Source organism: Physella acuta, unplaced genomic scaffold (assembly GCF_028476545.2).
Source record: "Physella acuta isolate Inbredline_101_S28 unplaced genomic scaffold, ASM2847654v3 ptg000336l, whole genome shotgun sequence".
NCBI lineage: Eukaryota > Metazoa > Mollusca > Gastropoda > Physidae > Physella > Physella acuta.
Genome location: NW_026731855.1, coordinates 189,188 through 211,155, shown reverse-complemented (window position 1 = coordinate 211,155; position 21,968 = coordinate 189,188). Strand labels below are relative to the sequence as shown.

At 35.8% G+C, this 21,968-nt stretch overlaps 2 protein-coding genes and 1 non-coding gene across 3 annotated transcripts; all 3 read left to right on the top strand.

Moving 5' to 3' along the window:
* The first annotated feature begins 1,002 nt into the window (after positions 1-1,002).
* On the top strand, positions 1,003-8,828 carry LOC131940974 (elongation factor 1-alpha). The gene is made up of 8 exons (XM_059299920.1): positions 1,003-1,097; positions 5,013-5,183; positions 6,291-6,470; positions 6,581-6,748; positions 6,857-7,000; positions 7,116-7,358; positions 7,764-7,928; positions 8,147-8,828. Exons 2-8 carry the CDS (start codon positions 5,040-5,042, stop codon positions 8,495-8,497), a joined length of 1,395 nt encoding a protein of 464 aa, XP_059155903.1. The 5' UTR covers positions 1,003-1,097; positions 5,013-5,039; the 3' UTR covers positions 8,498-8,828.
* Positions 7,403-7,646, top strand: LOC131940982 (small nucleolar RNA SNORA73 family). The gene has a single exon (XR_009386602.1). It is a non-coding gene; the product is annotated as a small nucleolar RNA SNORA73 family (small nucleolar RNA).
* A 6,212-nt stretch (positions 8,829-15,040) lies between the features above and the next one.
* Positions 15,041-21,484, top strand: LOC131940976 (uncharacterized). The gene is made up of 6 exons (XM_059299922.1): positions 15,041-15,117; positions 15,207-15,433; positions 16,251-16,394; positions 17,212-17,368; positions 19,592-20,541; positions 21,301-21,484. Exons 2-6 carry the CDS (start codon positions 15,223-15,225, stop codon positions 21,432-21,434), a joined length of 1,596 nt encoding a protein of 531 aa, XP_059155905.1. The 5' UTR covers positions 15,041-15,117; positions 15,207-15,222; the 3' UTR covers positions 21,435-21,484.
* The last annotated feature ends 484 nt before the right edge of the window (positions 21,485-21,968 follow it).

Here is a 21,968-nt window from a genome sequence, read left to right as displayed (position 1 = left end):
AACTCAACATATAGGCCTAATATAATTTTTAAATTTTTTATTTCCTAATTAAAATTGATTATTTCGAATATACAGCTCTCGTTATACAATATTATACATCATGTAACTGCTAGTAGTACATTATAATCCGAGATAGAATATAGATAGATTCTTCGTTCTTTAACTCTTGCAGTATAAGTATAATCAGAGTCTCTTCCAGGCATCTCTTCGCCCCAGAGGCGTAGCGACCCTTCCCGGCGCCCGGGGACTAACTTTTCGATTTGCACCCCCTCGAGATTTCGATTTGCACCCCCCTCAAACTTTCAATTTGCACCCCCCTCAACCTTTCAATTTATTTTTCCAACCCATTTTGGCGCCCCCTAAGCTCGGCGCCCGGGGACATATGTCCCCCCCCACCCCCACCCCCCCTCGCTACGCTACTGCTTCGCCCCCCCCCCCGAACGAAATGGAATTTATATAGAAAATATATACTTTTAACAGTGTCCGACCCCCCCTCCCCACCCCCCAAAATTTTCAAGTGCCCCCCCCCCCCCCTCGGAGAAAAAATGTCTGAAAGAAACAAAGGGTCATTCTGTACTTGAAATAAAACGCTGCAGTTAACTCTAAATATGGGTAGGCTTAATTAAATTTTAAAAATATCGGACGTAATCGCAACACAACAGATAAACAAACACAATTTATACCCCAGTAGCATACACTGGTCAAAATTGAACTAATTGAAATATTTTAGTCTACTGGCTAAATAAACAACCATCAAGCGGACTTTATATAATAAAGACGTATGAGATATTCTAAGATACATTATGCAACGATAGGGAAGTAGTCTGTTATTCTGTGTCATCACTACGGATATCAGCTGTCCCTATTGCATGATACAGATCTAGATCTAGGCTACATCCAAATAGACTCTAGGCCAATGTGTTGGTAGGTCCAATTCAGAATTTATATTTAAAAGGCGAAATTGAGGATTGAAGGACCTACTATTTATAGAACTTACGTCACAAACCAGACTATCCCAGCGTTCCCAGCATACCCTACTTAGTCACGTGACGCGATTCTTCGGTCCTTTTTTGCGGTGGTTCTGAGCGTGACAGCAGGTATGTTGAATTCATTCCTACAATCGCTTATAATCTATAGGAATTATAACTCATCTAGTCATTCTGATTTGAAAGTTGGTATCTTAAAACGTTTCTTGTATTGTCGCTTTCGTTTTCTACTGTGCGTATGACGTTATATATTGAAATATCCATTTGAAAAGTTAGTTAAACTCAAGCCGGCTAAACGACCACACCGCCATGCTAATTAACAAAGAAATTTTAGAATAAATAATTATAAGTGTTATGTGAAGTAAACCTACTTATTGTAGGGTTTTATACCAACTTAAATACAATTTAAAGACTTAATTTGGGGTTAACATTGATAAAAACTTTGTCATCTCTTTAGTTAGGATGTTGTGACGTGACAAAGAATGATAGTCTAGCCATTTTTTGGTAAAATCTTAGTTTAGCGTCGTAAATTCCAACGTAGCTAGTAATGTGCGATGAAGGTAACTAATGAATATTTCTTTCATTTGGCCATATTTATGTCATATTTTACATAACATAACAGATAATTGAATAACAAATCACAATCCAAGACCAAACCAGTAATAAATATCCTGGAATAAACTTTAAACTACCCCGTTCGAGACAACAATGAGTAAATACGAGCAGCGGCCATGTTTTAAAAACAATAAATTGTCTATTCGCATGTCTTTTGTGTTGATTTTGTGGTTTAATATTATTGTTTTGTATTGTTTTAATATATGCCGGGGGGGTCGTCCATAAATGACGTCACACTCGTAGGGGGGAGGGGGGTCCGTAATTTTGTGACGTTGTGTGATGAGGGGAGGGGAGGGGTTCAGATGGTGCGACGTCACACTTTTGCATTTTAAAAAAAGCAATGTTACAAAACGAATTTTAGACGTTATTTTGCGTTTTAAAAAACTTTTAATACATTGTAATAACAATCTATATATATAATTCTCTTCTGGGAGCCGCTAGAAAACAAGCTGCAAATGCGCCTAGAAAACAAGCTGTAAACGCGCTCCCTACCTCCCCACCCCTACATGGTTTTAGTGAGCTGTGTTCACTATAAATTTTAACAAGCAGAGCAAAAGATTTTAAACGTAGGGGAGGGGGGAAAAGGGGGGGGGGTTATGGTCCTTAACGAGCTACTTATAGTGTTTTAAAGAAATATTTTCAGTGGCAGCGTTGGCACTGTCGAATTCACAAATTTTGAATTACTGAAAAGTAGAAAAAACAACTAAATAGCGGCGTATGTTATGCCGCGGGCCGGCTCGTTGATTAAAATACTCTATTTTGGCAGAGTTCAGAGAGGATTTTGCAAAAATATAGCTGTTTAAAAAAAATTCAACTGGATTTTGAGGGGGGGGGGGGGGTGGGGTGTAGGCTGAGGTGTGACGTCATTTTAGGGGGGGGGGGGTCTGGCTTTTTGTGACGACGTGTGACGGAGGGGAGGGGGGGGGGGTAAAAATCGTCAAAAAAAGCGTGACATCATTTATGGATGACCCCCTGTATAGTAATTTTTCTTTTTTTTTAATATAGTTGACATAAATGACTAATAGACCTTATCAGACTTAATAGTGTGCATCCAAGACCACAACAATTGTTGGGAGGTCGAACTTTTGAACACTTTATTTGCAGTAAGCAAATCAATATTAGATCGCTCATAAATGACGTCGCTCTTAAGATAGTAATGACAGCGTGCATTATTACATAGCAAACATATGAACATATTGTTTCAGATAGAAATTGTGATTTGTGGTGGGGAGAGGTTGAGTAGAACTCAGCGATGTGATTTTGGAGACGGGTCAGGTTTTTTTTTTTTTTTCGTGAAAACGGGATGGTTGTGGGGGAAAGACCAGCTGTAGAAGTATGACGCGTCATTCATTGGTGATCTATTTTCTCAGTGGGGACGAAAGAACTATTAAGAAGGGTCAAGAAATGTAAAAAGCTTGCCGAGTCGCATTTCTTGAACCCTACCTTTTTCATTCCCCCACTTAGCACATCGTCACCGAGTTTACGCTCGCACGTGACGTGACGTCATGTACCGGTACCGCCGACCGTTAGGCTAATTTTATAGGAAAAAACAAACAACAAGCGCTGCCGTTTTGGCGCTTATGCGACGTTTAATTTGATTACATAAGTTGGTGTTAATTAAACAGCCCATAACACATCTATCACTCGTCCATTTAAACGTACGTGGTTATTTCTGCAAGCTTGCTGTCTTGAGACTTTCGGCCCTTTAAAAATGTATTAAGCTCTCACCGTATAGAACTAGACTACCCATATTAAGCTCCAAAAGAAGCTTGGTGAAAACAGGATGGCCGTCCGATTTTGAAGCTGCTCTGCGCTTTATAAAAAGCACAATAAACGATAAGATGACACTTATATTAATGTAAATTATAGTTCTGAATCTTGATACATTAAAAGTGATATTCGGAAATTAAGAGCCAGACAGTCAACATGATATTTCAATTTAAGTCCAAGAAAATAAATTTCCTCAAACGATGGAACATTAATAAATTTTCGCGCAGTTTAGCGAAATTGAATTAAAGTATATACGTCATCTTACAAAGCGCGATAGCCTACTGGTGCTCTAACGCGGCCCATGCTAATGGCCGTATTCCTAACGCCCCGCATTAGACGCGGCTTATTCGTCGGCAGGCATTTGGTGGCAAGCCTTTTTGACGGGGATAATGTGTTGAGGCCGTTTTGCCAAATGTCTTAAACTATCAGGCTTGCAACATTTGTGATGATTCGTTTTAAGCAGCTTATTTATCGTTATTTTGATTGAACAAAGCATTAAAGAAGTTCTCCATCAACCACCTAGGTATTTTTCCCCGTTCACCTCCTTTCATGAGACCGACACGTCATAAATTGCAGAGCCGCCTGAGTTGACGTCACAAATCTTCACTCACCCCCGTAGCAAATCATATGTGACATCATTTATGGACAACCCCATATCACTCACTTGGGTACTTGATATTGACAATTTGACAACAAAGGATAACCAAAATCTGTCTGGCAGGTGGAGACTTGCGATCGACCATAAATGACAACACGCACTTGAGGAATGGAGTGGCTCATTGTTTTAGATGATGTTTTACGAGGGAAGCTGGTGGATAATGCATTTTGTCTCTCTGTATATATAAATAATGACAAACATTTAATGTTGTCAAAATTATGGTTAGAGATCTTAGATAAGGCAGAGTGAAGCGTAATTTTTTACATTATGACTTGTTGTGACATTGACAACAAACATATGACGCAGGTTGGGGTTTAATTAAGGTAAGAGAAGTAAAAAAATGTCATAAGTTACGATAGAATCACTAATTGATGAAAAGAAAAACCTGAAATGAAAATAGTGAACATTCAAACAATAAGAAAAAACTCAAACTATATAGATCTAGTAATAGTAAGATTAAATAAACATTAGTAATAAAAAACGTGATTTAATACATGGATACAAGTTGCATCTCACAATGCTTCTAGAATTAATAAAGTTGTTTGTTGGGAAATTCAGTTTTTAAAGAGCAGAATAAAAAAAAATGCTTTGTAATACGGACTATACAACAAGACAAATACATTTTCATACGAATAGAAATGAAAGGGAAGCTACTCTAAATAACATTTTCTTAAGATGGCTGCTGTTTTTAATAGCAAATTTACTATCTCGAACAGAGTTGATAAAAATTAGTTTCAGGATATTTAAATTAATTTAACCATAAATGGTGATCTATTATTTAATTATTTATAATATTTTATCAAAATATACCAAAATATACTCATATTTAATGACATATTCATTAATTCACTCTCTCCTACATTACTAGTTTTGGCCGAATTTACGACGCTAAACTAAGATTTTACCCATTTTTTCAGCCTTAACCAACAGTCGTATGTCCAATTACCGAAGTATATTAAGTATGCTTTTAATATTTCTTCCAGCTCCAAATCATTATCTAAACATTCAACATGGGAAAGGAAAAGATTCACATTAACATCGTCGTCATTGGCCATGTCGACTCTGGAAAATCAACTACCACTGGTCACTTGATCTACAAGTGCGGTGGTATTGATGAACGTACTATTCAGAAATTCGAAAAAGAAGCTCAAGAGGTAAGTTTTTTAAACTAGAGACTAGATCTAGAAACAACTAGAGGAGTTTACACTTTTCGGACACACACCAAAAATTACGTAGGACCGAACACTTCGTCGGTTTTTGGCTCATAGAAACTTTAATTAGCATGTCTCACGCGAAACCACGGCGCCTGCACGTAAACTGTTCATTTATGAACACTTCCGTGTCAAGTACTTCCGTTTCCTTTCTCAAGAATTATTTTTAGAAATTTTTTAACGTTGCATGGTACGCACATTTCTATTTTTACACCAGCCGGATGAAGTGACCTAGGGTTGGACTTAGGGGCAAAACTTGAACCAATCAATGCTTAGCTAAAAGGTTACACTATAAATAGCTTCTATACATGTATGGAACATCGTAAATGTCAAGGTTAATGGGTTTTTTCGTGCTTGAACAATAAAAAAGGGGTGTTCGCTAACTTTTTTGACCTTACATGGGACCGGACAGCAACACAAAAATATTATTAAATAAGAATTTAGAGCATAAAAGGGGCTGGTTATGAAGGGAAAGGGTCAAAATAAGGTCAAGAAGGCAGTGGAATGCGAAAGAGGAGGGGGAATCATGTGACCTGGCTGGCTTAGCAGCGTACTGCGCGAGCCGCAATGGCTGAATGGGATGAACTTTGGGAGTGTGGGAAAAAGGTTTTATACTATTAAAATTACCTCACAAACAATCAATAACACAATATAAATGCATATAATATATGTTTTTATTCATTAAATTGACTTTAAATTATTCTAAATGAACAAAAAGTGCTATGTCCGATGACGGGTAAAGGTGTCCGAACACATGTAAAACTGTATTACATGTGTTCGAACACACGTTAAGACCCCCCAGTCACTATAACAAGAATGGCTTAAGTTCTATGCGTATGAATACAAAATGACACACACATTATTAAAGTAGAATGGTTGCGGATAGATATGATACTTTTTTTTGTTTTCTATGTTAAGCGGTTACTGAATGAGACCGCATGGAATTTTTACGTTGCGTTTTTTCGCTATGTGTGTCCGAAAAGTGTAAGCTCCTCTAGTTAACGTAATGTTTTCACATTTAAGCATTTATCATAAAAATTCTTTTAACAGATGGGCAAGGGTTCCTTCAAATACGCCTGGGTTTTGGACAAACTGAAGGCTGAGCGTGAGCGTGGTATCACAATTGATATTGCTCTCTGGAAATTCCAAACTGACAAGTTCTACGTTACCATCATTGATGCTCCTGGACATCGTGATTTTATCAAGAACATGATTACTGGCACCTCACAGGTAGTTGATTGGAAATTTTACATTGCCATTTATTTTAATAAAATTAGTCTGCTTGTGTGGATAATTTGCAATTGGCCTGCTTTTAAAATAAATGTTTTTTCCCCCCAAAGGCTGACTGTGCCGTGCTCATTGTTGCTGCTGGTACTGGTGAGTTTGAAGCTGGTATTTCAAAGGAAGGCCAGACTCGTGAACACGCTCTTCTTGCTTATACCCTTGGTGTCAAACAGCTCATCATTGGTGTCAACAAGATGGACAGCACCACTCCACCTTACAGTGAGGTATGTATGATTTTGTCATGAATATGCATTTAAATTTCTCTTCGTTTACTAAATCTATTGTCTACACAATTCTAAAATATCTAACATTACACATTATTTTGTATTTAGAGTCGTTTCAAGGAAATTGAGAAGGAAGTCAGTGGATACATCAAGAAGATTGGTTACAATCCTAAGACTGTTGCCTTCGTGCCAATTTCTGGTTGGGTTGGTGATAACATGATTGAGGATTCACCAAACATGCCATGGTACAAGGTAAGTCCCATGATGAACAGCTAGTGAATGCAATGAAGTCTGTCATAACATTTTAAGGCATACCCTAATTTTGTGAACGACCTGAATCCTTATCTTTTTCTAAATTCTTTCTTAGGGCTGGGCTGTTGAACGTAAAGACAAGGATGGCAAGGAAGAAAAGGTTTCTGGCAAAACTTTGATCAATGCTCTGGATAGCATTCAGCCACCATCTCGTCCAAGTGACAAGCCCCTCCGTCTGCCCCTCCAGGATGTCTACAAAATTGGAGGCATTGGTACAGTGCCAGTAGGTCGTGTTGAGACTGGTATCATCAAGCCTGGCATGGTTGTAACCTTTGCTCCCACCAACGTAACAACTGAGGTAATTATTTGAAATTAAAATTAGACACAAGTTGTATCAATATATCAACGTTGACTTGTATTGTGAAGGACCCTCGGGTCTATTGCATTACGGTCATGGTGGCGAATAGGAGCCGATTGTCCTTTGTAACAGAAGGCTTGAGGTTTATCCTCTTCCACAACGTTGTACATCAAACGGTTTCTCCTAACTGCTCTTGTTAGATGTTGATTCCTTCGCTGCATATTCCATGACCTTCTCTGAGTTGCTATGCGACTTTGATTGAGGAGACAAACCATGCAGTGTACATTTCTACCATTTCTGTTTTTTAATAAATTTCAATTTTCTACCATGTTTTTGTTTTTAATAATTTAGGAGCAGTGCTATTTTACGTTGTATTGATGTGGATTTTCATTTGAATTTTTATAGGTGAAATCTGTAGAGATGCACCATGAGGCCCTTCCAGAGGCCACCCCTGGTGACAATGTAGGCTTTAACATCAAGAACGTCTCTGTCAAAGAAATCAGAAGAGGCAACGTTGCTGGTGACAGCAAAAATGATCCACCAAAGGCCACCAAGCAGTTCCATGCTCAGGTAGGTTTGGGTATTTGTGTGCAGATTGATGTTATAAGGTTTTCTTATGGGGGTAGTAGTCAAATTAATTTCAAATATTTTACAAATTTCCATGATTTTTATAAATCTATTATTTCTGGTTTTGAGTCACTAGCTAAATGTATGCATTCTATCCTATACTTTCTGATCATTACAAATGTTGTGTAGTTTTCCTAACTCTTGGTTATTTGTATTGGCAGGTCATCATTCTGAACCACCCTGGTGAGATCAAGAATGGCTATGCGCCAGTGTTGGACTGTCACACTGCCCACATTGCCTGCAAGTTTGCTGAAATCAAGGAGAAATGTGATCGTCGTTCAGGCAAAAAGCTGGAAGACAATCCCAAGTTTGTTAAATCTGGAGATGCTGCCATGGTTGACTTGGTCCCAAGCAAACCTATGTGCGTGGAGGCTTTCCAGGAGTACCCACCCCTTGGTCGCTTTGCTGTTCGTGACATGAAACAAACAGTAGCTGTGGGTGTCATCAAGTCTGTTATCAAGGAAGATGCCGCCGCCGGTAAAGTTACAAAGGCTGCAGCCAAAAAGAAGTGAATAGAACAGGAACCCTTGCCTACGCTGAGAGGATTTAAGAATGCCTATACGAAGATTTTCTTGAATGGTCGACATAGATTTTGTGAAAAACCTAACAAGTCTCGAAACTACCACCATTATAGTAGCAGTGATGATATTGCTGCGATTTATTTTAATTTTATGCCCATTAAAAAGCTGACTCAGTTAATTTTAATTTCTTGGTCTAGGTGGCTTTTACAGTCAAAATTGCACAGAAAAGAGTTCAGGAGGAAAAACGTTTAAGCCTAAGTTAATTTTATTCAATGTGTAAAAATAAACGTTCGTTTTAAGTGTAAATTAAAATTTACCTTCAGTACGGTGTTGTAATTTTTATTCACTAGTTGTGCTTGTCTGTTACTTCCCATATTAAAAACCTCTGGGGTATTTCATGGATTACCAATCTGGTATTTCAGTAATTTGATATCTAGCTGAATTTTGCAAATTTACGAAATTGTAATTCATCTGATAAAGGGAGACTGGGAATTTAAAACTTAAGGTATTCGAATATTTGGTGGCACCAGCACAAACTATAACAAATTTTCTCGCTATTTGTGCGGTAGGGGTTTTTTTTAGCCCTTTTTCGACAATTTGGTGGCATCGGATAGTGGTTTTCAACGGGATGAAATTGTCGCTCAACTGATTCGAAGTCTACTATGTATCCAATCCATAGGCCTATTCTTGCGTAGTTTTTCCACGCAGGTTGGGTGGCAGTTTTCTTCCAGATTTTTCTCCCGTGGTGGGGGAGGGGGGGGGGAAGTGCGGACACTGTAGACCAGGGGTCGGCAACCTTTTGAAGAGCCATTTCATTTCAAATTTTTATATTTTTAAGATTATTAGTTTTTGTGCAAGGAGCTGGAGAGCCGCATTTTGATATCAAAAGAGCCGCAGGTTGCCGACCCCTGCTGTAGATCAGTGGTTTCCAAACTTTTTCGAGTAGCAACCCCCTTTTAAAAGAGTAAGTGACCCGCGACCATAGGAAATACGTTTGGGTATGAATGCTGAATACTACACCAAAATTGTGTGTGCAGTTTTTCAATCATCTTACGCGGAATGATTCTGCAAATCAAATAATTGCTTCATCTTTATTCCATTAGTTATGTTAGTAAAGCCCCAGGTTGGGAACCGGTGCTGTAGGCCATATACATTGAATTCCATTTTAAGGGGGGGGGGGGTGGTGGTGGATGAGATACCTGGAATAAACTGGTAACACCTGCTTTAAGTTATGAGTATCGCCCATCCCATCTTTGCACTTTTCCGCTCCAGACACGAGTATACGTTCATTACCGGATCATCTGGTGAAGAAATTGAACTGCTTAACCGTGTGATTTAGCTTCCGGTATTATTAAACCTATTTTCCATCTCCTTAGCTACCGATGATTTTAAAAAACGTGGGGAGTGCGGGGGGGGGGGGGGGGGGGGAGTGTAATTGGATAAGCAGACCGTTTTGCTCAAGTCGTTTACTGAGGAAATCACGCGTCCATTTCACTTTGAGAAAGGCTTAGATTTAAGAAGCGTGTGTTAGTAGCCTACTGTAGTAAGCTATGGGATTTACTTATCAATCGCTTTGATTGCTTTATGGATCCTAAAAATTAAACGAAACTTGATCATGTTCATCACAATTGTGCAATATTTTTTATTTAACTAAACTAAATTATTGGTTATTTTAAACAATTATTCTTGAGAAATAATTTCATTTATTTCTTAGATTGTTTCCAGCCTGTTAGTTATTCCAGGGTTTTTTCGTGTGTTGAAATTCAATTATATTTGAAGGGTAAGTAACCTATACATGTAGGCCACACAAGCAACATACATTGATTTAAACAAATTATCGCCCTTTTCATACAATTTCTTACTAATTGTTATGCTACGCAGTGTGGTAGTGCCAGTTACAAAGATGTAAAAATGCAGTTTTGCATTATAATTAATAAATATTAAAAATATATGGGGGGGGGGAGGTCCAAATTGAAAGTTTGTCCACGGGGGAGGGGTAAATTGTTTGTCCACGGGCGCCGGGAAGGGTCGCTACGCCTCTGCCGCCCCCCCCCCCCCCCCCCCCCCCCCCCCCCCCCCCCTCCGTTAATGGGAGTCACAATGGCATTCTATGTCTAAACTAATTAAATAAACCAAAACAAAGGAAATAACTGTTGAAGTATGACGACACACCATAGGTTTGAGAAACAGGTAAGTATTTAAGAACCCATTCATTGCTATGTGCCTATAGGACGAGATAAGATAAGCCTGCTAGACTCTAGTAACCAACAGCAACGTACATTAGGACGTTAGGTTTCATTGAGACAAAAAGGCTTTCCGTTTTCTTTTTTAGAGACCGATTCTTGAATGAAATGGTGGCATATGTTTTCAAAGACATGTTTTGACTAACCTCTTCAAGCGAACTACCGGGTCTAGATAGTTAATCTTATGTTTTTTTTTAGGATAGGTAGGATCCAGTAGTGGTTTTTTTAAAAAAAAATACGTATGGGATGTAACTTTGCGACATTATTTTGGGGGTGGGGTTATTTTGAGAAGACGGAGGGGGTGGGGAATTAAAAATGTGTCTATTGTTGCGTGACATCATATCAGATGAAAGTGAGTTGCTCCGGGGAGGGGGGGGGGGGGGCATATAGCCTATTTTCTACATAGACCATAAATCATATATTCAGAGGTTCTTCCAGGCATCTTTACCGCCCCCCCCCCCCTTAGTGCCCCCCCAAGAGATTCCTGAAAGCAGTGGCGTAGCCAGGATCGTCTCAATGGGGGGGGGGGGGGTCCAATTTTTACCCGTGGACAAGCTTTCGATTTGCACCCCCCCCAAAAAATTTCAATTTGCACCCCCCTCAAACTTTCGATTTGCACCCCCCCCCAAACTCGATTTGCACCCATAACGAGGGGTCTATGGGGGGAATTATGACCCCCCCCCCTGCCTACGCCACTGCCTGAAAGAACCTGGCTCAGGACAATAGTTTATCTGGTTCAATATTGGACGACCAGTGTAGGTATCTTTTTCTTGTCGAGTGGGCGTGGCCTATTTTTTTCCATTGGTTCCGCGTCATAGAAAAAAAAAAAAAAAACAACATACCAGTAATTCATACGTTTTTTTTTCACCATAAAATGGCATAAAAACATTAGATCAAGATGTTTTGAATCTGTAGTATTGGAATGACTGCATCCAGGTGACAGGACTAAGGGCCAGTTTAACTTTTCAAATTCTGCGTCTACAAGCATACATTTATACACAGGTCCTTTTGGGACGTTTCTTCATTTAGGTACCAAAATGTAAATATTAATGATTATACTGAACATAATAGTAGCTCGACCTATATCAATATCCGTCATACACAGTTTGAGGTAAGTTATGTAACTATTAACAAGAAAGTGATAAAAGCTAAACAAACATGCCGAACGTGTGTATTTGTTTTTTTATGGCACATAATTAAATAAATAGACAATAGCTTCTAATTCTTTTTCATCATTAGCCTAAATATAGCCATCGCTATCCTTTCCCTATACGTAAAACCTAAAAGTTAAAATTATTCAATTGTGGTATTAATTTGTATACATTGAATGAAATGTAATATAATGTAGTTAAATGTAGGTCTATTGGCTTATATTGAGATGTGTATTTTTTATTTTTATTTAGCTTTACAAAAAAATTCGGCTAACTTTTACTTTACGGGACGTTACTTGAGTAGACAATGTTGAGGAAAAAGTAATTACACAGTTATCTCCCAATCAGTCAGGGGACGTAATGCTCATATTTTTCATTAGAACTTGAAGTGCTAGAAAGTTGAAACTGATTTTTCCCTACACTACACGTCATTGAGTCGTCACCGCATTCTAACCATTACATTAATAACACAGATCTAGCTAATAAGATCTAGACCTACAGAAGATCTAGATCTAGATCTAGATCTAGACTATGTTTTGTCTAAGTCAGGCAAATTTTGTTAAAATAACATTTTATCCACTCTCATAATAAAATACTTAAAAAAAACTTTTTAAAAAACCACGTTTTTCTTGTGGACTAAAAAGTAGAAAATAACTATTTACATACATTTGATGACAAAAAACGTGGGTACGTTCACCATCAAATTTCCCGACCCATCTGCCTGACCCACGTTTTTTGTCATCAAATGTATGTAAATAGTTATTTTCTACTTTTTAGTCCACAAGAAAAACGTGGTTTTTTAAAAAGTTTTTTTTAAGTATTTTATTTTCTCCTTTTTAGTCCGTTGCTACACATGAAAAACGTGGTTTTTAAAAAAGTGTTTATAAATACACGGACTAAAAATCTTGAGCGACCAGGATTCGAACCTGGGTTGTCGCGGCCACAACGCGAAGTACTAACCACTATACGATCACGGCCAGCGCGCTCACATCGATTGGGGCCGAAGTAACTGTGTCAATAGGCCTCAAGTCTTGTCGGTATCTTTAGAAATCATGTCCTCAATTTTATGGTCCTTGGGGCGTAATTAAATTAAGCTAATTACGGTCACTAATTGCTAGTTTTTATGATCGCATCTGAAATTGTTAGGCGAAAGTAGAATGCATGCCAAATTTCAGGTCTCTAGAGCAATCAGAAGTGGGCTAATTTTCGATGTCAATTTTAACAACAAACATCCAAACAAACAAATGCGAAGCTGAGTTAAGAAAAACGTTTTAAAAATTATAATGATAATGCCGCAGACGCAGAATAGAATAATGAGAAAATGTCTGAGAATATTAAATTTTTAATTATTAAAAACAATACAATGTATGAATAAGTGACTGAGTCAATTATTAATAATTATATTTATAATACTTTATACTTACATACATAATGAGAATGACAATAAAATTAAAATTGAATACATTGACATTCAGTTGTTCATTACAGTCATTTGATATTCAAACAAATAATCCGCCTAAAATTTAATAAATTAAAGTTATTAATTTAGAATCTTATTTTTTGAAATAAAAATGTTTAATCTAGATTTAGATCTAGACTCTAGTTCTAGATCTACTAGCCTATAAGCTTTTTATAAAGTTAAATTTCAGACTTTAAGATCTGGATCTAAAATTTATAACCCACCCCTCATTGAAATTATCAGTTGATATCCAAAAGTGAAAGTTAACTCATTAATTTTTAAATAATTATATCAAGACAAAATCCTATTTTAAAACGTTTTTCTTAACTCAGCTTCGCGTTTGTTTGTTTGGTTGTTTGGATGTTTGTTGTTAAAATTGACATCGAAAATTAGCCCACTTCTGATTGCTCTAGAGACCTGAAATTTGGCATGCATGCTACTTTCGCCTAACAATTTCAGATGCAATCATAAAAAATTCATAAAAAACGTTTTAATAACAAGCTTTTATGTAATGATGCACTAAAAAGTAGAAAATAAATTATAGACTACTATTTAAATAACTATAAAGAAAAGCGTGGGTCACTTTAGTATCTATTGGATACCTTTACTAATGTTAAGGAAGACACCCACGCTTTTCTTTATAGTTATTTAAATAGTAGTCTATAATTTATTTTCTACTTTTTAGTGCATCATTACATAAAAGCTTGTTATTAAAACGTTTTTTATGAATTTTTTTTTTCCAGTACTTTACATGTTTTATCTACAATAGAGTTACATGACTAAAAACCATTGCGCGCCTACTGAATATCACGTTCAGTAGGCGCGCAATGGTTTTTGAACGCAGCCATTACGTGGTCGTGATGGCGCAGCTATTGATGACGCGTGTGGTGTGGTTGGCTAGACATGCCTACTAATTCGGTCCAAATTTTAATTAATTAATAAAAAATTAATTAGGCATCCGATTAAGTCAAATTTAGTTTCAGATTGCATTGTCTTCATGTCTTGACCCACGTGCCAACTGTGAATCGTATCTGTCAAGTAGAACTGTCCGAATTTTCACTCCTGCGTTTCCGTCTAGACTGACGACAGACAGAGGAAGTGAGTTAAATAAAAGCTTGTAAAAAACTAGCAATTAGTGACCGTAATTAGCTTAATTTAATTACGCCCCAAGGACCATAAAATTGAGGACATGATTTCTAAAGATACCGACAAGACTGGAGTCCTAATGACACAGTTACTTCGGCCCCAATCGATGTGAGCGCGCTGGCCGTGATCGTATAGTTGTTAGTACTTCGCGTTGTGGCCGCGACAACCCAGGTTCGAATCCTGGTCGCTCAAGATTTTTAGTCTGTGTATTTATAAACACTTTTTTAAAAACCACGTTTTTCATGTGTAGCAACGGACTAAAAAGGAGAAAATAAAATACTTAAAAAAAACTTTTTAAAAAACCACGTTTTTCTTGTGGACTAAAAAGTAGAAAATAACTATTTACATACATTTGATGACAAAAAACGTGGGTCGGGCAGATGGGTCGGGAAATTTGATGGTGAACGTACCCACGTTTTTTGTCATCAAATGTATGTAAATAGTTATTTTCTACTTTTTAGTCCACAAGAAAAACGTGGTTTTTTAAAAAGTTTTTTTATTTATTTAATATTAATTAGATATGTATGGGCCTTTTTTTTTTTAACCTTTACCCTCATGAGAAATTCCTGCCCTCAAGATTACCTGTTTTGATAAACCTGACCCTAGGGCCTAGTGAGTATAGTTTCAACACAATGACACAAAGAATAAAGAGTGTTATTTTTTTTTTGTATTGTAATTTTCTAAAAAAAACATTTTTTCAGAAAAAATACTTTCAAAATGGGCACGGAAACTAGTGATGGCTACATACTGACGCCAACTTTTGGAAAGTACGTCCTTGTGATATGTGGCACACTAAACTTTGGTTTAGCAATTGCTGTCCCCATGTCTATGTCTGTTATGTTCCTGGAGTGGCATGATTCTTTTCAAGTCTCCAGGGCAAGGACCGCTGCCGTCCATTCAACATGCATTGGCATCATATTTGGTGCAGGTTTGTTATTTAATAGTTTCGTAGACGGTTGAAACCAATTTTTTTCCTTAATTAAAATACATGTAAAGTTCTCCTTTCAGGGCAGATGAGGTAAAGTTAATGTTTCTTGACCTCATGAAAGTATGGTGTGGTCAGCACTATGCCTAGCCACCTTTACTTTCTTTAATGTGAGTCAGGTACCCATCAGAACTGAGTAGACTCAAGGATATCCTGCAGAATCAAGTCAAGACGGAGAATTGACATAGAGACGTACTGGTCAAATGTTGAATGCTCTACCCCCCAACCACACTGTCCCTTATTTAAAATATAAATGGATTATTTTTTCCTTTTATTACTCTTACAACCTTTAACAGAATTGAAGTGTAAAATTGTATCAATTTAAGATGTTAAGGTTTAGACAAGTTTTTGTGTTAGGGTTGGCTTGTAATATTGGTGAATTTTTTACCCTTTGCACCATTATAACTTTTTATCTAGAAAATTCCATTATAAAAGAATTATCGGGAACTCAATACAAACTTTTATGTTGTTGTATAATCATAATGTTGTTATATAATCATAATGTTGTTATATAATCATAATGTTGTTATATAATCATATTGTTGTTATATAATCATAATGTTGTTGTATAATCACAATGTTGTTATATAATCATAATGTTGTTATATAATCATAATGTTGTTATATAATCATAATGTTGTTATATAATCATAATGTTGTTGTATAATCATAATGTTGTTATATAATCATAATGTTGTTATATAATCATAATGTTGTTATATATTCATGATGTTACTAAAGCTGGTACTTACTACTGCAGGGGTTATTGCTGGGTATCTCATGAACAAAATTGGAGCCAGATTGACCTGTATGGTAGGGTCATTCCTAGCTACATCTGGTCTTTTGATTAGCTGCTTTGCTACAAGTATCACGTACATGACTGTGTCCACAGGGGTAATCACAGGTACGTTGACTTATTCATATTTGTTTTCATATCACCACATATAGCAAATGGTTAAGGAGTTAATGTTTACATTCAAAATAGGAAGGGTTACAGATTTTATCTTGACAGTAGCAAGGATTGAGGTTTTTTCATAATAAGAAGGGTTAATGATTTTTTTTTTTTTAGTGTTTATGTTAATAAAATCAAGGGTTAAGGATTTTTGTTTATGTTTATGAAATCAAGGGTTAATGATTTTCTGGTTAAATGTACGGTCTAAAAAACAAGTGGTATGAAACCAAAGAACAATAGTCAAGCAATAAAAATTTAAACTTCCTTTATAAATTATTGTTGGTAATTAATTAAAAAAAACCTGTGGTGAAACACTTGATGCATTTTGTGTTCCGTGGTCAAGCCTGCCTTTGTCTTCCTGTATAATGTTCTGTTAGCAATGACAATGTACTTGTCTCTATACAGCTCATGGAAATAAAATCTTATGTGTAATATACATTTCATTAACCAGTGTTCAGTTGATAATGCTTTTAAACAAATGTATGTATGAGACAATGTACTTGTCTCTATACAGGTCATGGAAATAAAACCTTATGTGTAAATATACATTTCATTAACCAGTGTTCAGTTGATAATGCTTTTAAACAAATGTATGTATGAGACAATGTACTTGTCTCTTTATGGGTCATGGAAATAACACCTTATGTCTGATATACATTTCATTACCCAGTGTTCAGTTGATAAAGCTTTTAAACAAATGTATACATGCATGCTTAACCTGTATACTTTTATCAGCAAACATAATTTCTCCTAATGGCTTGTTTCCCAGGCTTCGGGTTCTGTCTGGTGCAGCTGCCCTGTATCCCCAGCATCACCCCACCCTTCACCAAGTACAGAAGTTTGTGCATCTCAATCTGTACCTTTGGTGCGGCCACATTCAACATGGTCTTTCCATACTTCTACAGGTGGCTCATCAATCAGTACAGGTGGGTTTCGTTAATTAGTCAATACAGGTGTGTTTTGTTGATTAGTCAATACAGGTGGGTTTTGTTAATTAGTCAATACAGGTGGGTTTTGTTGATTAGTCAATACAGGTGGGTTTTGTTAATTAGTCAATACAGGTGGGTTTTGTTGATTAGTCAACACAGGTGGGTTTTGTTCATTAGTCAATACAGGTGGGTTTCGTTGATTAGTCAATACAGGTGGGTTTTGTTGATTAGTCAATACAGGTGTGTTTTGTTAATTAGTCAATACAGGTGGGTTTTGTTGATTAGTCAACACAGGTGGGTTTTGTTGATTAGTCAATACAGGTGGGTTTTGTTAATTAGTTAATACAGGTGGGTTTTGTTAATTTATTCAATACAGGTGGGTTTTGTTAATTAGTCAATACAGGTGGGTTTTGTTGATTAGTCAATACAGGTGTGTTTTGTTAATTAGTCAATACAGGTGTGTTTTGTTGATTAGTCAATACAGGTGGGTTTTGTTAATTAGTCAATACAGGTGGGTTTTGTTGATTAGTCAACACAGGTGGGTTTTGTTGATTAGTCAATACAGGTGGGTTTTGTTAATTAGTCAATACAGGTGGGTTTTGTTGATTAGTCAATACAGGTGGGTTTTGTTAATTAGTCAATACAGGTGGGTTTTGTTGATTAGTCAATACAGGTGGGTTTTGTTAATTAGTCAATACAGGTGTGTTTTGTTGATTAGTCAATACAGGTGGGTTTTGTTGATTAGTCAATACAGGTGGGTTTTTGTTAATTAGTCAATACAGGTGGGTTTTGTTGATTAGTCAATACAGGTGGGTTTTGTTAATTAGTCAACACAGGTGGGTTTTGTTCATTAGTCAATACAGGTGGGTTTCGTTGATTAGTCAATACAGGTGGGTTTTGTTAATTAGTCAATACAGGTGGGTTTTGTTGATTAGTCAACACAGGTGGGTTTTGTTGATTAGTCAATACAGGTGGGTTTTGTTGATTAGTCAATACAGGTGTGTTTTGTTGATTAGTCAATACAGGTGTGTTTTGTTAATTAGTCAATACAGGTGGGTTTTGTTGATTAGTCAACACAGGTGGGTTTTGTTGATTAGTCAATACAGGTGGGTTTTGTTAATTAGTCAATACAGGTGGGTTTTGTTAATTAGTCAATACAGGTGGGTTTTGTTGATTAGTCAATACAGGTGGGTTTTGTTGATTAGTCAATACAGGTGGGTTTTGTTGATTAGTCAATACAGGTGGGTTTTGTTGATTAGTCAATACAGGTGAGTTTTGTTGATTAGTCAATACAGGTGGGTTTTGTTAACTAGTCAATACAGGTGGGTTTTGTTGATTAGTCAATACAGGTGGGTTTTGTTGATTAGTCAATACAGGTGTGTTTTGTTAATTAGTCAATACAGGTGGGTTTTGTTGATTAGTCAACACAGGTGGGTTTTGTTGATTAGTCAATACAGGTGTGTTTTGTTGATTAGTCAATACAGGTGGGTTTTGTTAATTAGTCAATACAGGTGGGTTTCGTTGACTAGTCAATACAGGTGAGTTTTGTTGATTGAAAAAATAGAGATGGTTTATTTGGATCAGTCAATTTAGGTGGGTTATTGAGTTTTTTTATTGACCATTACAGGTAGGTTATTTGAATCAATCAATGCATGTAGGCTATGTTGATTAAATTTGTTCAGGTAGTTTGAATATTTTTCCATCATTTGATGAAAAATGATCTGTACACACAGCATTTATTCTGAAATCCTCACATCTTCTGCGTCTAGGATTGTGATGTGGTGCACACAGTACATCAAGATAGGAAGCATAAATACTGATAGAAGAAAAATGTTATCATAATATAAAATATTTAGGGAATTAAAAAGACGTCATTGCCCTGAAAAATTTGCATGTCCTTGCCTTTACACTTACTATCATAAAAAAAAAATTGGATACATTTTCATTGTGAAGCTATTTTTAAAAACTTTTCTCCATAATTAATTTTGTTACAATTTTCTGACCTATTGTGCTCTTTTAATTTTTTAAATTCTATTTTTATCCTAGGTTGATTTAGTTGTGAAAGGGTTACACTGCACTTAAAGATAAATCAGCTTGTTCTAATTAACGAGATTCTTTTGTTGTTAAAATTATTATTTTTTGCCCAACAATTTATTTTATATAATTTAAAATATTTAAAATTAACTGTTGAAATGATAAAAATCTTTTTTTTTGTTTCAGTTGGAGAGGTGCATTTTTTATATTGAGTGGTTTAACACTGCAGACATTTGTCTATGGGTTAGCCATGACCTCAACCATCAAAAGAAGGAAGTTGGTGGGATCCACCAATCAGGAAGCTTGTACCATGAACCTATTGGAAGAGAAGGTGGAGACATGTGACAATCATGTGACTGTGGGTGATGAAGGTCATCCAGTTGATGGAGATTTAGAACTTCACCACCTTAGCAGCAGCTCAGATTTGGAGTATAAACAAAAGAATGGTAACTCTTCCTTATCTGATTGTAAACAAAATGGGGATAATCCTTCTAATTCGTACCCACCTTTGTTATCTGATTCACATCATAAGAGAGATACAGAAGAAGAATATTGTGAAGCTAACCCATCATCTTCTGAAAATCCTAATGAGAGATCATGTGATGAACTAAAAAACAACACAACAAAAATGAGATGTTTACTGTATTTAGATGAACTGAAATCATCCAAATGGAGATTTATGATCGATCCAGTTTTTCTTTTGTTTTTGGCTTTTCTCGGCGTCACCCTAAGCAGCATCTTGGCTTGTTACGTCCTGCTCATGGACCTGGCTACAAATATTGGGTTCAGTGAATCAACAGGGGTCCTGTTTATTCTAATCACAGCAGTATCAAATCTGTGTGGTAGGATTGTGTCAGGCCTGATGAATCTGGCACCCAGGCTGCATAGCTTTGTCATCATTTGCTTGTTTGGTGGACTTGCCAGTTTGGCTATGGCCATGTTGGGCGTTGTTACTGACTTTGGTTTGATTGTTGCTTGTTTGGTTCTTTTGGGATCTGGGATTGGAGCTCTGGCTAGTATATATCCCAAGTGTATTTTGGACCTAAAAACAGTGGACAGTGATTCGTATCCTTTAGCCTTGGGCATCACTTGCACAGCGGAGGGATTTTTCGACTTCGTTATTCCTATAACAATAGGTAAGTCATTTTTCTATAGTATCTTGATCAGGGTACATTTGTGTGGTGTGGAGATTTTTAATATAAAAAAACTGTTATATACTGATATATATATATATATATATATATATATATATATATATATATATATATATATATATATATATATATATATATATATATATATCAGTATATAACAGTTTTTTTATATTAAAAATATATATATATATACTGATATATATATATATATATATATATATATATATATATATATATATATATATATATATATATATATATATATCAGTATATAACAGTTTTTTTTATATTAAAAATATATATATATATACTGATATATATATATATATATATATATATATATATATATATATATATATATATATATCTAAGTTTGCATCTTTGCAATTTGTTTTCTGATTTTTAACAATTAAGGTATGCAATGTGGCTATGTGGCCTGAATTTCAAAGATTTCCCTTCTGCTTTTTTATTCAACTTTTATTCCACGTTTAATTTAGTTTAAGTTTTTAATTAGAAAATAAATTATTAATTAAGCTACATGTGAGTAGTAGTTAATAAAATGGCTAATTTTTAGTGAAAATATATTTTTGTAATCTGATGAACCTATTTGGTCAAAACAAAAGCTTAACATGATAATGTATAATCTATATAAATAAATATTTTTCATACATGGAACAGAAATAGATAAGCATATTTTCCCTTTTAAGGTGATTTAATGCCATGGATGTTTTTTTTTTTCAGGACATTTAGTAGACATCTCTGGTTACTATTTTCTCCCTCTGGTAGGACTTGCCAGTTTGTCCATGTTCATGACATTGGTACTCTTCACGGCATTTTGTATGAGTCCTCATCGAAAAAACCCCATTAAAGAATGATGTTATACAGTCCAAACAATAACATTTTAAAACTTGCCTGAGTCCTCATTAAAAAAAACATTAAAAAATAATGTAGCACAGTCCAAACTTGCATGAGTCCTCATTACAAAACCCATTAAAAAATAATGTTATACAGTCCAAACTTGCATGAGTCCTCATTACAAAACCCATTAAAAAAATAATGTTATACAGTCCAAACAATAACATTTTAAAACTTGCCTGAGTCCTCATTAAAAAAAACATTAAAAAATAATGTAGCACAGTCCAAACTTGCATGAGTCCTCATTACAAAACCCATTAAAAAATAATGTTATACAGTCCAAACTTGCATGAGTCCTCATTACAAAACCCATTAAAAAATAATGTTATACAGTCCAAACTTGCATGAGTCCTCATTACAAAACCCATTAAAAAATAATGTTATACAGTCCAAACTTGCATGAGTCCTCATTACAAAACCCATTAAAAAAATAATGTTAATCACCCAAATTATTTATTTGTATGTACACTTATTGTTTTGAATATTTATTCTGT